At 42.8% G+C, this 21,739-nt stretch overlaps 1 protein-coding gene across 1 annotated transcript in view; it reads left to right on the top strand.

Moving 5' to 3' along the window:
• The window catches only part of KCNC4 (potassium voltage-gated channel subfamily C member 4), a gene marked incomplete at both ends in the record, with an annotated part of 362,283 nt that extends 341,432 nt beyond the window's left edge, over positions 1-20,851 (top strand). The window contains one exon of the mRNA XM_082246385.1: positions 20,136-20,851. Within this exon, the coding sequence (XP_082102511.1) occupies positions 20,136-20,851 (716 nt within the window). The remainder of the gene's footprint in view (positions 1-20,135) is intronic.
• Positions 20,852-21,739: the final 888 nt, after the last annotated feature.

Below are 21,739 nucleotides of genomic sequence, written 5' to 3'. Positions count from 1 at the left end.
TCAGAGAAAATTGATTGCAGCATCCTACTTACAGTTTTTCAGAGGATCTAAGGTAAAGCCAGACTGAGGTGTGATCGTGACGGAAGCACGGTAGAATGAGATGAGTAGAGGAAGTGTGTGCTAATATATAGCTAGTTAGGCTAACACAGATGGTGAACAGCTGAGCGCTGTGAGGAGGAGCTGAAGATCATATGGGTGTGCGGTACCTGAGCCTAATAGGGCTCCCTGGGAGGTTGGGGCTCGGCGCTGCCTCCCCCTCCACATGATGTAGAGGGGCGGGGTCCATCTCCCCTTCACTCGAGGCGGAGGGGCGGGACCAACGCGAAGCCGCGGCCAGCCCGCATCCTCCCACCGGCACGGAGAACCTCCCTCCACTGTACGGAGGACATGGAGGGAGGGAAGCGTGCGCCAGTACGATGGCTACGAGTGCCCTAGATGGACAATATATCTGGCATACGCTGAGAGAGCGCTCTAGATAGAGGCGGTCTCACCCGTGCCGGGTCACACACAGCAGCCAGGGGACAGACAGTGTGAATGCTGCATGAAGCAGCATACGGTGTGAGCAAGCATTGACTTAAATGACACTAAGTGTCTGTGATACTGTAAAGCAGGATATGCCTGTATATCTGGGACATATAGAGGAGAAATGCATGGCCATAAAACTGATGTACAAAATTTAACAAAAACAGCTGAGGTACATATAACATTGGTCTGTGGATTTACATCCACAGACCAACACACAGAGGGAATTCAAGGGACAAAATACGGGACAATGGCAGGAAAGATTGTCAGTGGCCATAAAGAAAACATATCAAAAGATATATATACAGTCTAAGTAAAAAATATATATACCATATCCTATCAGGATTTTGACAAGACCATTTAGTGCCACACTGAAAGTGCAAGTAAATGAGTGCAAATGGGAGCAAAAAGAAGGGGGAAGGGAGGGGAGATGACGGGGAGAAAGGGGAGGGGAGAGAAGATTGAAAAAAAAAAAAGGAAGAAGAAAAGAGAAAGATTCATGCCAAAGTAGTACGGAAACCTTTTCCAATATCTCTCCGCGTCACAATGATATGAACAGACACCATTAAAAACAATGCAATTTCACTAGTCATGAGATTCTGTGCGATTGAAGTTGCATCTGAAATTGCACTAATGTAAACTAGGCCTAAGTAATACGTATATGTGTAGTGCTTACTCCCATAGGAGCTGCTGGAAACTTGCCCAGGTTATTCCCCAGTGGATTACCCCACAGCCAGGCACACAATCTCAGTTACACTGTTCCTCAATAACCGGTCTAGGGGTGTTTTTGCAGAACTTGGATACGGTTGAAGGAATTGAGTAGGATACTCCAAAAACAAAAACTGTGTTCAGGTTGAAGACAGTGAACTCCTTTTTTTTTTAAAGCTGAAGCAGAAGTCCTTGCCTATAGCAAACTATGGACTTGGCTTGTAGTAGAAGCAGTGACAGCACACACACACGATTCTTTCTTGAGAACAATAAGAGCATAGTCCCTTCACAAGGAATTAGATAAACTAAGCTCTTCAGAACATCAGCTGATGTCCCCTTTAGCAAACACACAGCTGACTGCCTAGCACAAGATGGATGACAGCAGCCAAAAAGTCTCTAAGATCTCTCAGCAGTCTGTACTCGCAAAATGTCCAGGGAAAGCTAGTTACTTCCTTCCAACTTCCAAGCTACACTTTTCTCCAGTGATACTAGACTAGATCGTCAGCAGACAGCTCTCCGTAGCTTCAGCATCCAGGCCACTAGGGAGGCATCCCAACCTGCAAAAACTCATTTCAGGGAGGTGGCACTCCGCGCCGTCGCCCCCTCCTCCATGCCGCGTTCACCCTTCCCATGCCGCCGCACGCCCCCACCCCCGCACTAATTTAACACAACTAGAGGATGATCAGATTAAATGGAATGGAATCAGTATTGTCAGGGGTGTTGTGGCAAAGCTTGACGTGTAGAAGGACTTCTCACTGGAAGAAGAGCCAGGAACCAGGTACGATCCCGGGGATGCTGACAGGATAGTTAACTGGACACAGGTTCACCAGAGACGCAGAGTCCAAGTGCTAGCCGGTATTCACCAGGGCCCCTGATGGTGGGGATGGATTTGGCTGCGTGCTAACACCAGGTCGCAGTCCTCCGGATTTCCTAGCCAGGCCAAGAGTGGGTCCAGGTCCAATAGCCGGTAGCGGAAAAGCAGATCAGGATAAGGCAGAAGAGTAGTCGAGACAAGCCGGGGTCAGGGCGGGCAGCAGGTAATCAAGGTCAGAGGCAAGCCGGGTCAGACGATCAGGAACAGCAGGTAAATTCAGGTACAGGAGACAGGAGAGCTGAAGATCACACAGCAAAGATTCAGTGTGACCACTGCCCTTAAATAGGCCATTTGGCGCCAATGGGGATTGTGCGCGCGTTCGCACGGACGGGAGGTAGCCTCGAACTATGCTATGGTAGCCTCTATCTATTCAAGGTGCCTCTGCGTACACGCATGCGCATTGGCGTTTGCGGCGCCAGTGCGCCTGCGCGTAATAGTGCATCCCTGACATTGCCCCCTCCTTATGGGCAACCTCCGGGTGCCCAAAAGATTCCTTTTCTGAGGATGGCTGCAAAAGAGGTTACGGATTAGATCTTGGGCATGAACGTTCCGCTCAGGTTTCCAGGAATTCTCTTCAGGGCCGTAGCCTTTCCATTTAACCAGGTATTGCAGCTGATTCCTCCTTCTTCTGCAGTCTACAATGGCCTCTACCTCGAATTCTTCATCACTGTTGATAATCACAGGTGCAGGCGGTCCCGGGCTTCTATCCAGGAATGGATCGGGTACTGCGGGTTTCAACAAAGACACATGGAAAACGGGATGGATTTTAAGTAGGGCAAGTTTGTACGACACCTCATTCAATTTCCTCTTCACCGGAAATGGACCTACAAATCTGGGTGCCAGTTTCTTTGAAGGGCAAGCCAATCGAAGATTTGCCGTAGACAGCCATACCTGTTTGCCAGGTCGAAGAATTAGTTCTCCTCTCCTTTTTCTACCAAAAATCTCCTTATTGGAGGTCTGAGCTTTAGTCATAGCATCTCGTAACAGTTTGCTGTTACGTTTAAAGGAAATCCACGATATCCCGGGCTGCTGGTACTGCGGATTCGGGAACAAGGCAGGGTAGAAAGGAAGGGTGAAAACCGTAGTTGACATAAAACAGAGACTGGCCTGTGGCCGAATGCTTGGCATTGTTGTAAGCAAACTTCGCCAAAGGTAGCAATAATACCTGTAATATTCTCCGTGTTGTGAGAGACACAGGACTCTGATCTGGAACAACGGATGTTTATTCAGGACACACTGTACACTCCAGCATGCATTACAGGACAGCTCTGTATATCAATGCATCTCTTACATGTCTCTGCCACTTTGCCCCTTGACCCTTGTCATCACTCCTGGGTGGAGCCAGCCTTAAAGAAACAGTACATGTGAAATCCTTCAGGTATAACACCTTCCATCCATCCCTAAAAAAAAACAACAAAAAAAAAAAACACAACAAAACGGTAACTAATAATAGTCCAATACAGTCCTCCATTTACATGGCTTCTTCCGCGTCCGGATGTGAGAACAACTTCCAGGGACGCTACGGGGAGAAAATAGCAGCAGATCACTTTCGGTGGGCCCGTCGATAGTCTCGTAACTGGTCTTGCAGCTGAAACCGGTCAGGAGGGCGACAGCGTCGTTGAGGACGGGCACCCAGGGCCTCGGGGCCGGAGGAAGCAGGGCTGGCCGGAATGGACACCGGCGGGGCCAACAGGGGATCCCCTAGCTCAGAGGGTGAACAGAGTTCAAAAGTTCAGAGTCCCCCCAAGCATCAGTCTCAATGCCTCCTGATCCGGTAGGAGCAGATCCTTGAGACACTGGAGGTGCAGCTGATGTCAGGGATTCGGGCAGCTGAGAACGAGGACGCAATTGGTCCACATACCGTCTGCAAATGGAACCATCTTCCAAGCAGACCCTATACATTTTGAGTCCCAAAGTCTCTGCGATGATAGCAGGAAGCCAACGAGTGTTGGAAGCGCCATAAGATCGGGCCCATACCTTTTGCTGCGCTGTAAACCGGGGAATCTCGTTGTGTTCGACCCTCTTGTCTTGGGACTGCTGTACATGTTCCTGGACCGTTTGAGGGCGGAGCATGTCCAAAACAGTCCATGGCTGCCAACCCAAAAGAAGTTCAGCTGGAGTTTTCCCAGTGGTTGCATGTGGTGTGTTTCTGTAAGCAGAAAGGAAGGAGTCCAGCTGCTGGGGTGACAGGGACTGGTGTTTACTGGTAGCCACAGTAGCTTTGAAAGAGCGTTTGAAGGTCTGTACAAACCTTTCTGCTTGACCATTTGTAGCCGGGTGGTAAGGTGCGGTCAACTTGTGTTTGATGTTGTGGGCAGTCAGGAAACTCTGAAACTCCTGGCTTGTGAATTGTGCACCGTTGTCTGTGACAATTTCTCTGGGGTATCCAAACGTAGCAGCGAGATGTAACAGTATGGAAATCGTCGCCTTAGTCGTCGGCTGGGTAACAGGAATGACCTCAGGCCACTTTGAATGGGCATCAATTATGATCAAAAAGGTGTGTCCTCTGATCGGGCCTGCAAAGTCCATGTGTAGGCGAAACCAGGGAACCGTGGGCCAAGTCCAGGGCTGGACACACCCTCGAGGAGGGTCTCTTGCAGTTTGTGCACGTCCAGCACACGCATTCACATATGTCATGATATCTGAGCCTAGGTTCGGCCACCACACATAGCCTCGGGCCTTTTGTTTCATACGTGTGCCCCCGGGATGACCAGTATGTAGCAAGTCCAGAATGTGTCTCCGGAGGGTCTGTGGAACGATCACTCGGTCTCCCCATAAAACACAGTTGCCAGCCACAGTTAATTCCAGACGCCTACGGAAGTAAGGTTCATAATCCTATGTGACAGTTGCAGGCCAACCGTACCGTACCCAGGAGAGTATTGTCTTAAGGAAGGTATCCTTGGCTGTATGGGCTGCTACCTCCTCAGAAGACAGAAAGGACAGGCTGGTGTAACGACAACTCTTGACTAGTGGAGAAGAGTCTGTTAATGTCCTTGTCAGACGGGACATGGCGTCCGCATTAGCATTGGCATCATGGCTGCGATACTGGATTTGTAGCTATATGCTCCCAAGAATAGGGCATAGCGTTAGAGACGGGCCGCAGTCATTTGGGAAATGCCTTTGTCAGGGCTAAAGATCTGAAGGAGTGGTTTATGATCAGTCAGTATGGTGAATTCCCTACCATACAGGTAAAGATGAAACTTCTTAATTGCCCATATGAGCGCTAGAGGCTCTTTGTCAATGTGAGAGTAATTGCTTTCTGCTTTTGTCAAGGACCTGGAGGCAAATGCCACAGGTTTCTCTGACCCATCTGGTAAAACGTGAGATAGCACAGCCCCTAGACCATAGGGTGAGGCATCACAAGCCAAGGTGAGAGGCCTTTGGAGGTCATAGTGCACGAGCATGCGTGACGCCAACAGCTTTCGCTTAGAAACTTCAAAAGCATGTTGGCATGCAGCCGAAAAGTTCCATCTGGAGTGTTTCTCCAAAAGCTTGTTCAACGGAAACAAAGTGTGTGCTAGATCTGGCAGGAATTTGTGGTAATAGTTCAGCAAGCCTAGGTATGATCGCAGCTGTTGGAAGTTGGTTGGGGCTGGAGCTTTTACTAAAGCATCAACTTTGGCTTTTGTGGTGTGTATACCCTCTGCATCCACAAAACTCCAATTTAGGTACCATGAATTGGCATTTCGCCAAGTTCACTTTTAGACCCTGCTCTTGGAGTCTCGCCAACACAAGCTCCGCCATACACTTGTGTTCCTGGTCCGTCAGGCCCGTGATGAGCATGTCATCTAACAGGCACTGTGTGAAAGAAATGTCCGCCAGAATCTTATCCATTTTGCGTTGCCAAATGGCGGGGGCGGAGGCTACACAAAACACCATCTGATTGTATTCATACAGTCCCTTGTGAGTGTTGATGGTTAGAAACTTTCGGGACGAAGAGTGGACCTCAAACTGTAAATAAGCTTGCCTGAGATCAAGCTTGGTGAATTTTTGACCTCCTGCAAGAGAGGCAAAAATGTCATCTACTCTGGGTAGGTGATACTGGTCTATCTCCAGTTGAAAATTTAGTGCCATGCGGAAATCGCCACAAATGCGTAAGTCCCCATTCGCTTTCTTTACTGGTACAACTGGTGATGCCCACTCGCTGTGCTCTACCTTTGAGATGACACCTTGTTCCTCCAGCCGGCTTAGTTCAGCTTCCACACCTGCTTGGAGTGCGAAAGGTACCGTCCGAGCTTTGAAGAACCTAGGCTGGGAGTCTCACACAGTCATGCTTTATTTTCCCCAAATGGTTATCAAAGACTTGTGGGAGTCGCTGTTTCAGGGATTCCACCCATCCCTCTTTATCCCCTGATGGGATGGTCACGGTGTTGCAGGGGTTAATGGCGATGTCTGGCATGCCAAAGTGAGCAATCCAGTCTCTCCCAAAGAGCGGGGGTCCCCCATGTTCTAGGATATATAATGGCATTCTCTTCGTCTGACCCTTGTAGGATACCTGTACTTTCACGTAACCCAGTGGGTGGAGTATCAGCTTTGAGTATGTCTGCAGTTTGATTGGTGTTGGACGGACAGTTGTTTGGATCAGAAGTTTTCTCCATTGTTTCTGGGTGATAACTGAAACTGCTGCTCCTGTGTCTACATCCATCTTGAGTTTCTTTCCTTCCACGGTTACCTCTACAGTCATTGCAGAGGGTGCTGAATGCATATGATGTATGTCTAATCTGTGGAGCACTTCCTAAATCCTCTGATTCAGATGACGATGTATATCTTCCCACCATATATGCCAGCAGAATATTAGCATGCATAAAGAAAGGGATGTATTCCAGAGAGAAGTCTATAATCCTTCCACTTTATAAAACTCTGGTCCGACCGCATCTGGAGTACTCTGTCCAGTTCTGGTCGCCAGTCCTCAGGAGGGATGTGTTGGAGCTGGAGAGAGTCCAGAGAAGGGCAACTAAACTAATTAGGGGATTGGAGGGCCTTAATTATGAAGAGCGTCTGCAATCGCTTGATTTATTCTCCCTGGAGAAGAGACGCCTGAGGGGGGACATGATAGCAATTTTTAAATATCTCAATGGGGATCTCAGCTTAGAAAAAAAGCTGTTCAGTCGAAGGGATTGCATGAGGACTCGAGGGCATACAATGCGATTAGAGGAGTAGCGTTTTAACCTCAGGCAACATGGGGGGTTCTTTACTGTTAGGGCTACAAGATTGTGGAATTCTCTACCACAAGAGGTGGTTTCTGCAGGTAGTATGGTGGCTTTCAAAAGACTCTTAGACGTACATCTCAAGGATCAGAACATTCAGGGCTATGTGAGATGATTACAGCCACACACACCTACACAGGTTGAACTGGATGGACTATTGTCTTTATTCAACCTCACCTACTATGTAACTATGTAACCATATATGCCTTTGTCCTTGTGTTCAGAGGTTGTTTTTTTCGCACCTTCTTACTACGGCAGACTCCTTTCAGATGGCCTGCCTTACCACAATTATGACAGAACTGATCCTTAAACCAGCAGACTTTGTGATCATGGTCTGTATTCCCACAACGGTAGCAAGATGACTCCCGGCTTGGTGAGGGTCTATAGTTTGCTGCTGTTGGCTTGACTGCTGTTCTGTAAACTTCTTCTTTAACCTCTTCCCTTCTGCCCTGGGGGTTCAATGCCTCTGTATCTTTTAGAGCCATTTCCATCACTGAAGCTATCTCAATTGCCTTTGTAAGGGTAAGATCTTTTTCTGTTAACAGTCTCTTTTGGCTAGACTCACTATTTAGTCCCATGACAAACAGTGCAGTGGGTAAATACTCCCCAAAAGAACAGGTTGAGGCTAGTCTGCGAAGGGCGAGCACATAAGCCTTAATATCTTCACCCGGCTGTTGCTGCCGCTGATAGAACCGGAATCTCTCTGCAATCTCTAGTGGTTTAGGCTGGAAGTGATTCCCTAACAGTGTCAGGAGCTCTGCCAAAGTCTTAGTTGCTGGTTTTTCAGGGAAAAGGAGATCCCTAAGAATGTCATATGTCCTAGCACCAACCACTGTCAGAAATACTGCTACTTGCCTGTCGCCTGGGATGGCATTTGCACAAAAATATTGTTCCAGTCTCTCAATCCAGGAACTCCAGGTTGTCTGTTCTCCATCAACTTCACTTTATGTCCCGATCAATGACATTTTCCTGCTGGGCTCTGTGGGTGTTTGTATCCAGCTGACAATCCATAGTTTTTTTTTCTTCTTTTCTTTTCTCACACGGATAGTAACCTTGTAAATCCCATCCTCGTCGCCACTGTTATATTCTCCGTGTTGTGAGAGACACAGGACTCTGATCTGGAACAACGGATGTTTATTCAGGACACACTGTACACTCCAGCATGCATTACAGGACAGCTCTGTATATCAATGCATCTCTTACATGTCTCTAAGATGGCCACTCTGCCCCTTGACCCTTGTCATTACTCCTGGGTGGAGCCAGCCTTAAAGAAACAGTACATGTAAAACCCTTCAGGTATAACAATACCCATACACAAAAAGAACAAACCCCGCGCTCCTATGGGACACCAGCAGCTAACTCAAAACACTGGACAGTTTGAAAAGATTATATACACATACGAGTAGCACTAGTTATTTACAACACAAGAACATTAGAGTCCAAATGTCCCCTAATGGCTGGGATCAATTTATCTATTATGTTACTTATTCCGATTCCGGGCTGGTTAGGTGGACTTCCTTTTGGTGAAGCGCATATGTAACTTCTTGTTCCAGTTTAGAGGATCCTGTGTTTGACACACAGGTGTCTCTAATTCCAGAATGTGGAAAAAAGTGCAGCGCTAATAAATACTAGCAATATAAATGTGTATATATATATATATATAAACCAAGAAAGGTAAATACAAATAAAATAAATACAAGTGAACATCAAATCAACAGTCCCATATGTGAAGTAAAAAAAACAGTCCACAACGGTGATAATTGAAATGCTCACTGGATCCCAACACCAACAAGATATAGAGATATAATGTGCTCACCAGAACAATAGGACCCAAAATGCCATATGGCATATGAGTCAAATCAGCTTGTTGTACAATGGATGGATAATCCGAAGGGATGACCGAGGTCCCTGATGTTGAGGTGAATAGGTGATAGCAGATATGAACCGTCACACCAGAGAGGCTCTCACTCTGTCAAATGGCCAGAAATGAACCAAAAAATAAGGGAGCACAAAATAGTGTAACACTGGTAAAATTTTTATTAAATAAAAATACACCAAATTGCACTTACAAACATCTCGTGGTAAAGAGCGTATACAGATACAAAGGTAGGCTGTCAGTAGCATGGCCTTGACACAATGCTTTTTTTCAAAAGGTAGTGCCAGCCGAACAACCACAAAAGCCACTTATTTATAATCTAAGTAGTAATAAGTCACCCAATGAGAAGATGCCTACTATGCAGACAAACCAAGCCCAAAATGGCGTCGGCTTGCACTCCAAGCCTCGTTTTCAATGTGGCTATGGATGCCTATTGTGCAGACAAACCGAGCCCAAAATGGAGTCGGCGTGTGCTCCAAGCCTCGTTTTCAATGTGGCTATGGAGTGCAATATCACTTCCGGGGTAAACAGGAAGTGCATCAAATGCGGTGTAACGTTAAAAAACCATACCCCGTGAAGAAACCATACCCTCGTCACTTCCTGTGTGAAACAGCTGAGCAGCGCAGCAGTGCGCATGCTCAGACCCCCGGAGACGTAATTGAACAGCAAAGAAGTTCACAAGTGCGCATGCTCAGAGGGTAGGAAATAATCACGGCACTGTGTGAAATGTTATACTTGTGGCGGTATCATTAAAACAGTTCGGCTGCAACATCAAACATCTCCTCTCCTATCGCTGTCACTTCCCTGATCTCCCCTAATAAATATAAAAGCGGCGGCGGGTGTATGAGATGTAAATGACACCGATCTCGGCTCCGTGATCGGCTTTTATATTTATTAGGCGAGATGAGGGAAGTGACAGGGGAAGGAGCGGACATGACTGATGTTACAGAGGAGCTGTTTTAATGTAACGGCGGCAAGTGTAAGTAGCGTGAGAAATCCATACCCTCCGTAGCTGCACCGGAAGTGACGAGGGTATGGTTTTCTCACGGTATGGTTTTTTCACGGAACAGCGGAAGTAACCACATTCCAAGCCTCATGTTCAGATAAACCAGAGGCACAGTATCACTTCCGGGATAAAAAGGAAGCGGTGTCATATGAGGAAGTGCAGCCGTGCCATACAGAGCAAACAGGATGTGACAACGCAGAGAGAGCACCAATTCAATCAGGGGACAAAGCCAAAAATACTATATAGAGGGCAAATGCAATGCAAATACAAATTAAAACAATACTATATAAAGGGCAAATGCAATGCAAATATAAATTGAACAATATACCAGCATTTGAATAGACAGAAATATACTAAATAAATAATATATCATGAATGAATTAAAACGGTATATACAAAAAAGATAAAATGCAATGGCAAGAATATATAAATGCCATGAAATATAAAAACAGTAAAAATATTTTAAAAGCAATATGAAAAATATAAAAATGCCAATTAATGAGAAAGAGGATAAAATATCTTGTAGAAAAAATAGAAAAAAGGAGATGGTGTGTGTATAGAACAAACAAATAGAGGGGACAGTAATAGAATCAATTTAAGATGTATTAATAAAAGCGTTAATGTCCCACTCTATGTTAAGTCCGTGAGGATGGTAAGACCGTAATGTGTAGATCCAATAGGTCTCACGTTGCGAAACCCCACGGATCTTAGAGCCACCTCTCCAAGGAGCAGTAAAACGATCAATAACTTGAAAAAGTGTCCCTTTGGGGCTTATTTGGTGATGTAATAAATAATGTTTAGAGACATTATGTTTGTCCTTCCCTTTAATTATGTTAGTGATATGTTCGTTTAATCTAACATAAAAGGGTCTAATGGTTTGGCCCACATATTGTTTACGGCAGGGGCAGGTCAGTAAGTAAACAACATGAGTGGTGGTGCATGTGGCAAAGAATTGAATTTGATATATGCAACTGGTCACAGTAGATTGAAAAGACAGGATTCTTTTGCTCTGATTGCAATTACACATGCACACCCTGCATTTACGACAGGGGTAGTAACCAACAAGGTCCAGAAAAAACTTTGGTCTTGTTGGTTCATCTACCACATTAGGGGCCAACTTATTTCTGAAGGATGGGGCACCTCTGAATGTGACAACTGGCTTATCAGGAAGTACAGGATTTAACACCCGATTATTTTTAAGGATGTCCTAGTGTTTTAGAAAAATCTTTTTAATGGCCTTATGTTGGGTGGAATATTCTGTGAATAAGGACCATTTTGTAAAACCTGGGTCATCTTTTTTTAGCAGTGGAACCATTCAATAATTGGGATCTGTCTGTTCGTAATACCTCTTTAATAGTAGATTCTAAAGAGCCCTGTTCATAACCTTTGGTCAGAAATCTCTCTTTAAGGACCTCTGACTGTTGGAGGAATTCATCGTCACGAGTACAATTTCGCCTGAGCCAAATAAATTGGCTTTTTCAGCCAAGCCCTATGGTGGCAGCTATTTAACGGTAAGTAGGAATTATGGTCGGTGTCTTTAAAGAATGTACTCGTGACGATTTGGTTGTTAACCAATCTAATGTTTAGGTCTAGAAAATGAATGGTATTATTACTAGACTCATAAGACAGGTGGATGCCCCATTCATTGGTATTTAAAAGGGACATAAAGGAGTCTAAAGATACAGAATCCCCCTGCCACAGGAGGAGGATGTCGTCTATATAACGAATCCACAAAACCAACTCAGGCCTATTTTGTGGAAAGACAACATCCTCCTCCCATTTGGCCATAAATAGGTCGGCCAGGCTTGGGGCAAATTTTGCCCCCATAGCCACACCTCTTTGTTTCAGGTAAAACTAAATATTGAACCAAAATTAGTTATGTCCGGTAGCGAACAATAACAACTCCAAAATAAAATCACGTTGTAATGGTGACAGAGATAAATCGGTTTTTAAGAAGTGTTCCACTGCTTCAAGCCCTAGATTGTGTGGGATACAGGTATATAATGATGTAACATCTGCTGTTGCCATAAGATGTTCACCCTCCAACTTGATGTTATTTAAGATGTTAATTACATCACAAGTATATTTGATATAAGATGGAGTTTTGTATACCAAAGGCTGTAGGTAAAAGTCAAAATATTTACCTATGCGGGAAGTGATGGAATTAATCCCGCTTACAATGGGGGACCAGGTGGATGAATAGGATCTTTATGGATTTTCGGGAGGTAATGCATCACTTGTATACGAGGGGCTGTAGGGACCAGGAATGATTTCTCTTTTTTGTCCAAAATATGATCTCTACATCCCTTATTGATTATTTTGGCCAATTTCCCCTTAAATTGAGACGTGGGATTATTGGGCAATTGTGTATAGGTGTCCTGATCACTTAAAATCCTGTCCATTTCCTGATAATAGTCCTATTTGGCCAACACTACAATTCCTTGTGACCTTCCTGGGTTGCTCCACCATTGCAAACGCTTGCAGGGTAAACGGGCACTTCCATAAACGGGCACCATCCTGTTCTCCTGACTCTGCCATCATACTGCCTGTTCTGAGCATCCTGGTTCACACTTCCCAGTTGGAGTCCCCACGTCCCCTTTATTTTTTTTTCTCATTGTTGGGTCTACCAAATTGACCTGATTGGTTTTACTATTTGTGACCTGATATGTTGACTCGTTACCTCCACTTTCATTATAAAAAGAAAAGAGAAGGCGCCTGGCCCTTTAAATAAAAGATTGTTGAACCTGCTGCCCTTTTAATTGTAATAAAACAATAAATAGGTATATATCATAGGTAAAAAGGCGCTGGTAATCTTAATATATCACGTGTTATAAAAATTAATAGGTGATTTAAAGTGTAATATATGTGATTAAAAATTGCTACAAATATATATATGATCTACTATTGGTGCAATTAGCAAAGAAAAGTGCATACCAGTGCAATTTCAATTCAGAAGTGTTTGTGCTTCTCAAAGTAAATTAATCCACAAAGGTGTGGATCAGTGAACCAATAAATAGATATATAAAGAATTCCATACAAAAATCACATAAGAATATATAAAAATATAAATATATAAATGTGCTCCAAGTAGTGTTTAAAAATCCAGGCAATAGCATGCAATCAAAATTGTGCTTGGTGGATTCTTATTAATCCCTTCACAGTGCTCCAGGTGCTGGGATGTGACAACCGTCAATTAAGAAGTGCTTGTGCTTCTCAAAGTAAATTAATCCACAAAGGTGTGGATCAGTGAACCAATAAATAAATATATAAAGAATTCCATACAAAAATCACATAAGGATATATAAAAAAATCACATAAGAATATATAAAAAAGTATAAATATATAAATGTGCTCCAAGTAGTGTTTAAAAGTCCAAGCAATAGCATGCAATCAAAATTGTGCTTGGTGAATTCTTATTAATCCATTCACAGTGCTCCAGGTGCTGGGATGTGACAACCGTGGCCTCTTACCAGCTAGCAGCAGGTCACAAGGACCCCCAACGCCTGTGATCCCTTTATTGGGTGGATCAGACCTCTCCTCGATTGCTTGGATCTCTGGCTCCTATATTACTCGAGTTGGACCATGTAGTCCCCCCATACACATAAAGATATAGAAGAACAAATAGCCTCCAATAGTGAAATACTGTTTTATTCTCCAAAAAACATACACTATAAGGTGACAATTAGCCTCTTACTATTTGTTGTGCCCTCCTGGCACTGGGCAATTCGGCAGTACAAAATCGTTTTTTTGGGTCTTAGGAAGATATTCTCCGGGGATCTGCAGCACCCTGTATCTCCTTTCCCCCTTTCTTTGTATTGCAGCGGTGGATGTGTATCCCAGCCTCTGTTCCGAATGCCTCTGTGTGTTACTTCCGGGTTAGCATTGACCACAGCATTTTAACGAGCGTCCTCAGGCAGTCTGTGCTGGCCCTGTCAGTCACATCTTAAGTATCGCTATCTCTATTATGATTGGCCGGTGTTTAATTTTGCTTTTGTAGCGCCATTCATTTATTTTTATTGACATTAAGTGCCGATCTGTATATTTAACAGGATGGTATCGATTTATTACGTGACCCTTTTATTTTATGTGTATTTGACATTTGCTGCAAATCGCCCGGGTATATTCCTATTCCCCGCATTATACAAACAGCAATTCACATCCAATAATTCTTAAAAACACATAATGTATTTCCCACAATTATAAAACTATTTATATCTAGTATTAAATCTTTATTAATAAAACATTATAAATAAAATTGAAATTAGACATTATAAAATAAAAAATAAAAAAATATATATCTTTAATTGACGCCATCTAGTGGTCATCTAATTTTTCCTACATTCTTTTTAGTGTAATTCGGGACTATAACTCCATCTAGTGGCCATATATAGGAACAATTATTTTTTATTTTATCATTCTTATGGACATAGATATTAATTTATAGGGACATATGCTTATTAAAAAGGTACAGTGTACATTATAAATTTTTTAAAATAATATTATCTATATAAAAATCCATAATTTGTAATTAAAAAAATATATATATAAAATGGATATATAAAATATAAATATGAGATATATTATCTAAAGGCAAGGGATATAATCAATTAAATTCCTAAAAATTATTTAAAAAGCAATTAAGGTCTATGTCTGCATTTAACCCCATGGGTTTTAATGTTTTTAGTCTATGGATCCATGCGGTTTCGTTCTGCGATATCATTTTTCGCATATCTGAGCCTCTCCAATGACTGAATATTTTGTCAATTCCACAGAACCAAAGGAGGGAGGGATCTTGGTTGTGGAAAATTCTGAAGTGATTGGACAGGCTGTGCTTTTTGAAGCCTTTCTTTATGTTATCGACATGTTCTCCTATCCTAATTGCTAAAGTGCGGGTCGTGCGTCCGATGTATTTTAATCCGCAAGGGCAAGTACACATGTATGTAACAAATCTAGTGTCGCAGGTGATGAATTTTTTAATCTCAAATTCCCGATTGTCCGCGGAGAAGAACTTGTGTTCAATCCTTTTCTTAAATCTGCTTGTCCTGCATGCTTTACATCTTCTGCACCTATAGAAGCCATTTTTTGCGAAAAACATTTGTGGTTTTTTTGGTGGGTCTGGAACATTTTTTGATAGGATATTCCGTAGTCCCGGGGCTCTTTTATAAATAAATTTTGGATTCTTTGGGAGGAGTGTTTTTAAAGTGTCATCCCTTAATAGGATGTGCCAATTTTTCTTTATGCATTTTTCAACCTCTTTGTATTGGGTGTTGAATCCCGTAATAAAAGCTAGTTCAAAGTTTGGGTTTTCTTTCTTCTTTTTCTTCTTATTCTTTAGGAGGTCTTCTCTCTTCAATTCGGATATTTTCTTTTGTGTGATTCTCAGGTCTTTCTCTTTGTATCCCTTTTCTCTGAATCTTTCTATTAATTTATCTGTCTGTGTATTGTAGTCTTTTAAATCTGTACAATTCCTTCTAATTCGGGTGAATTGCCCTTTTGGTATCGCTTGTATCCAAGCCGGGTGATGGCAACTCCTCTTAGAGATGTAGCCATTAGTATCCACCTTTTTAAAGAAGGTTCTGGTGTTTAAAGTGCCGTTGTGCTTAAAGATCTCCAAGTCGAGAAATTGCACTGTATTTTTGTCCATATTACCTGTAAATTTGATCTGATATTTGTTTTTATTCATTTTCTTGAAGAAATGTTCCAGGGATTCTTGCGATCCTTCCCACACAACCAAGATATCATCAAGATATCGGCGGTAATACTTCAGTTGTTGTGGAAGTTTTGAGTAGATATCCTCCTCTTCCCATTTGGCTAAAAATATATTTGCTACGCTGGGAGCATAACGTGCTCCCATAGCTACACCCTTTATTTGGTTATAGTACTCATTCTTATACCAAAAATGATGATTTGACATAGCCATATTCAGGCCTTCCAATAGGAAATCTCTTTGTGGTTCCTTTAAATTGGTGTATTTTTCTAAGGCCCATTTGATAGCCCTTGATGCATCCTTCTGTCTGATGTTCGTATATAATGATTCCACATCGATCGATGCCAATATTGTATTTTCGGTGATATTTATGTCCACTAGTGAGGTTAATGTTTCCTTGGTATCCTTTAAAAAGGATTTTCCAATAGCAGCTATAGGCTGAAAAAATGTATCCAAATATTCACCCATCCTAGCATATAAAGATTCTATGCCACTGATTATGGGTCTTCCCGGTGGCTGCTGTAGATTTTTATGAATCTTGGGGATTTGATATATCACCGGCATACGAGGGGCTTTAATATTCAGGTATTTTCCTTCTTTTTTGTTCAGGAGGCCCTTTTTCATCCCTTTATTAATCCACTGTATCATTTTGGCTTTCAATTTATTTGTAGGATTTCCAGGTAATTTAACATATGTATCTTCATCATTTACAATACGATCCAGTTCCTTGATATAATCTTCTTTTTTGAGAATCACTAGACCCCCTCCTTTATCAGCTGCTCTAATAATGATATTCTTCTTTTCTTCCAAACTTCTGATGGCTTCCCAAACTTCCTTTGTATTTTTAGTTGGCTTCCTTTTCATCATCTGTACCTCTTTTTGAACAATATTCCTGAACACTTGGATATATTGGTAGGTACTGGATTTAGGATTAAAAACTGATTTGTTCCGAAGTTGGGTATGTTGGTATTCTGTTTCTTCCTCTCCTCCTATCCCTTTCTTGTGTTGTTCCGCAAAAAATTTCTTAATATTAAGTTTTCGTGTAAACTTTTCTAGATCGATAAAAGTCTCAAAATGATCTAGAGATTTAGCAGGGGCAAATAAATGTTAAATGCAGACATAGACCTTAATTGCTTTTTAAATAATTTTTAGGAATTTAATTGATTATATCCCTTGCCTTTAGATAATATATCTCATATTTATATTTTATATATCCATTTTATATATATATTTTTTTAATTACAAATTATGGATTTTTATATAGATAATATTATTTTAAAAAATTTATAATGTACACTGTACCTTTTTAATAAGCATATGTCCCTATAAATTAATATCTATGTCCATAAGAATGATAAAATAAAAAATAATTGTTCCTATATATGGCCACTAGATGGAGTTATAGTCCCGAATTACACTAAAAAGAATGTAGGAAAAATTAGATGACCACTAGATGGCGTCAATTAAAGATATATATTTTTTTATTTTTTATTTTATAATGTCTAATTTCAATTTTATTTATAATGTTTTATTAATAAAGATTTAATACTAGATATAAATAGTTTTATAATTGTGGGAAATACATTATGTGTTTTTAAGAATTATTGGATGTGAATTGCTGTTTGTATAATGCGGGGAATAGGAATATACCCGGGCGATTTGCAGCAAATGTCAAATACACATAAAATAAAAGGGTCACGTAATAAATCGATACCATCCTGTTAAATATACAGATCGGCACTTAATGTCAATAAAAATAAATGAATGGCGCTACAAAAGCAAAATTAAACACCGGCCAATCATAATAGAGATAGCGATACTTAAGATGTGACTGACAGGGCCAGCACAGACTGCCTGAGGACGCTCGTTAAGCGAAATGCATTGTGGTCAATGCTAACCCGGAAGTAACACACAGAGGCATTCGGAACAGAGGCTGGGATACACATCCACCGCTGCAATACAAAGAAAGGGGGAAAGGAGATACAGGGTGCTGCAGATCCCCGGAGAATATCTTCCTAAGACCCAAAAAAACGATTTTGTACTGCCGAATTGCCCAGTGCCAGGAGGGCACAACAAATAGTAAGAGGCTAATTGTCACCTTATAGTGTATGTTTTTTGGAGAATAAAACAGTATTTCACTATTGGAGGCTATTTGTTCTTCTATATCTTTATGTGTATGGGGGGACTACATGGTCCAACTCGAGTAATATAGGAGCCAGAGATCCAAGCAATCGAGGAGAGGTCTGATCCACCCAATAAAGGGATCACAGGCGTTGGGGGTCCTTGTGACCTGCTGCTAGCTGGTAAGAGGCCACGGTTGTCACATCCCAGCACCTGGAGCACTGTGAATGGATTAATAAGAATTCACCAAGCACAATTTTGATTGCATGCTATTGCTTGGACTTTTAAACACTACTTGGAGCACATTTATATATTTATACTTTTTTATATATTCTTATGTGATTTTTTTATATATCCTTATGTGATTTTTGTATGGAATTCTTTATATATTTATTTATTGGTTCACTGATCCACACCTTTGTGGATTAATTTACTTTGAGAAGCACAAGCACTTCTTAATTGACGGTTGTCACATCCCAGCACCTGGAGCACTGTGAAGGGATTAATAAGAATCCACCAAGCACAATTTTGATTGCATGCTATTGCCTGGATTTTTAAACACTACTTGGAGCACATTTATATATTTATATTTTTATATATTCTTATGTGATTTTTGTATGGAATTCTTTATATATCTATTTATTGGTTCACTGATCCACACCTTTGTGGATTAATTTACTTTGAGAAGCACAAACACTTCTGAATTGAAATTGCACTGGTATGCACTTTTCTTTGCTAATTGCACCAATAGTAGATCATATATATATTTGTAGCAATTTTTAATCACATATATTACACTTTAAATCACCTATTAATTTTTATAACACGTGATATATTAAGATTACCAGCGCCTTTTTACCTATGATATATATCCACTTTCATTATGCTTATTACTAGGCTGTCCCTGCCCCAGAGACTGCTCACTGCACCCCTGTAGTCACTGAAGTCCTTCAGTACTAGACCTTTTTGGACTGGTATCTCTTGGACACGTTGACCCCCCCGGCGGGAAGTTTACTTCCTTCCAGAGGACCCTTTTCTCTTTTTTCCTTCCTTCACCCTTCCTTTCTCTTGAGCTTTTTTCTCACCCCCGTTTCCCTTCCTCCCCCTTTCCTGCCCTCCTGCTCCTTCTGTCTTCCATCCCCACCTGGAGAGAGTCCCTTGCCCGCCGTTCCTGCCTTCTACCCCTGCCACACTAACCTTGAGCTCCATTATGTCCACCTTAAACGTTCTTACTCTTAATGTGCAAGGCCTAAATTCCCCTTCCAAACGTGTGAAGGCATTCCGATCATTCTCTTCGCTATCGGTTCATGTGGCTTGCCTTCAGGAAACGCACTTTTCCATTCACTCAACTCCCAAACACTTTGGTCACGGCTTCTTGACTCGGATGTCACTATAGTTTCATACTATGCTCCTAATAAGAAACCCCAGGCCTTCCTTTCCCACCTATTGTCTGTCACGGACACCCACAAACAGGGTACCCTCTTGCTTTGTGGCGACTCCAATCAAGTACTCTACCCCCTGCAGGATAAATCTCCCGCTCCACTATCCGCTCAGCGCCTTTCTTTCCAACAACTCGTAACTCAACACTCCTTAGGATACGTGGCGTGAACATAACCCACGCCGACGACAGTACACGCACTATTCCCATCCACATAAGCTGTTCTTGCAAATTGACCACATCTTGACCCACATTGGCACATCTCCTCTCCTTTATACCTCCACTATCATCCCCTGCGCCTGGTCAGACCATGATGCTGTTATCTCCTCCTTCTCTTCCTTGGTACCTAAACCCAACCTTCACTCTTGGCAGATCAATGAGGGTATGCTGGCTAACCCAACCCACCGTCTCGAATTGGAGCGCGCAATTTCTGACTACCTGTCCACCAACACCCATCCTGACACGTCCCCACTCATGTTGTGGGAAGCCCACAAACCAGTTATACGGGGGGTTTGCATTAGCCAAACCTCTCACCTCCGTAAGGAACGTCACCTCTTACTACAAAATTTGGAAGCTGCCTTCTATAAGGCCTCCGCAGACTTCCAAGCAACCCCCTCACCCTCCAGGAAAGAAGCCCTTGATAAAGCTTGACTTGAGCTTGATCTTCTCCTTTCAGAATCGGCGGAACAAATACTCCGAAAGTCGAAACATACTTTATATATGAAAGCTAACAAACCTGTCACCTTTCTTGCCTTGACGCTTCGCAAAGCCGATTATACTCCCAAACCTATATGCCTTAAACAGACTAAGGACACATACACCTGTAATCCCCTTAAAATTTTCCGCACCTTTCGTGATAAACTCTCTATGCTTTTTAAGGACCCCTCCACATTTGACCGCACTCGCTTGGACGCCCTCCTGTCTTCTGTCCACCTCCCTGCACTGTCCGCCTCTCACAGAGAGAATCTTGATAGACCCATATCTGCTGAAGAACTGTTACAAGCAATTAAGACTTTGAAACCACGTAAACGTCCAGGCCCTGACGGCTTTTTATCTACATATTATAAATGCTTCGTTTCTGTACTTAACCCCCCGTTAGTTGGGGCACTTAATTCCCTGCTCGACGGTCACTCCTTTCATGTGGATTCGCTCATGGCTGCCATTTCCATGATTCCCAGACCCAATTCAGATGACACCTCCTGGTCTAATTATAGACCCATCTCTATACTCAACATTGACATTAAACTGCTTGCCAAGGTCCTGTCCTCTCGCCTCAATGTGGTCATAGGCACTTTGGTCCATGTTGACCAGACGGGTTTCATCCCATCTCGCCAGGCTGGCGATAATATTCGTCAGGCCACCCTGCTGGCACACATTGCCAAGAAACGCTGAATTCCCTCTTGCTTTCTCTCCCTAGATATTAGCAAGGCTTTCGATTCTCTGTCTTGGAAATACCGCACCTCCATCCTCGATCGCTGGGGTTTCGGCTCCCACTTCCTGCAATGGGTGAATGCCCTCTACAAGAACCCTAAAGCGTACGTCTATTATTCAGGCTATAGGTCGGACCCTTTCCCCATAGAGCGCGGCACAAGACAGGGTTGTCCCCTTTCCCCCCTACTATTTGCCTTGGCCATTGAGCCCCTTGCGATCCTCATACGATCCAATCCGAATATTCGTGGAATTGAACTGGGGGGTCACCACCATAAACTCTGCCTTTTTGCAGACGATGTCCTGCTTTTTCTTACTGCCCCACTCACGTCAGCCCCTAATCTCCTTGATACCCTAACTAAATTTGGATCACTCTCGGGCCTTGTTGTCAACCCACGGAAATCTCTAGCCCTCAATGTATTCCTATCAACCGATGTCCTTAACCACCTCAAGTCTTCCCTCCTGTTCCCTTGGGTAACTTCCTATATCCCCTACTTAGGCGTCAAGTTCACAGCTGACCCTGTTGAGCTCTTTTCTGCAAATTACCCTCCCATGCTATCAATGCTAACATCGCTTATGAACAAATGGTCCTCCCTACCTCTTTCCTGGATGGGGAGAATTGCAGTCCTCAAAATGTCAATCTTACCCAAGATCTTATACCTGTTTTGGGTTCTCCCCATAGGGGTACCAGCTTACTTCTTACGCATCTTACAGAAACGGGCTCTGGAATACATTTGGGGTAACGCCAAACCCCGCTTACCCCGACCGACGCTGTATCGACCTCGTATCCGAGGCGGGCTTGGGGTGCCACAGTTCTCCAAATACTTCTACGCGGCACAGTTGGCTCAGCTC

Source organism: Pelophylax lessonae, assembly GCF_965119305.1.
Source record: "Pelophylax lessonae genome assembly, chromosome: 2".
Taxonomy (NCBI): Eukaryota; Metazoa; Chordata; class Amphibia; order Anura; family Ranidae; genus Pelophylax; species Pelophylax lessonae.
Note: the sequence above shows the minus strand (reverse complement) of the source record. Positions and strands in the feature narration are given on the sequence as shown.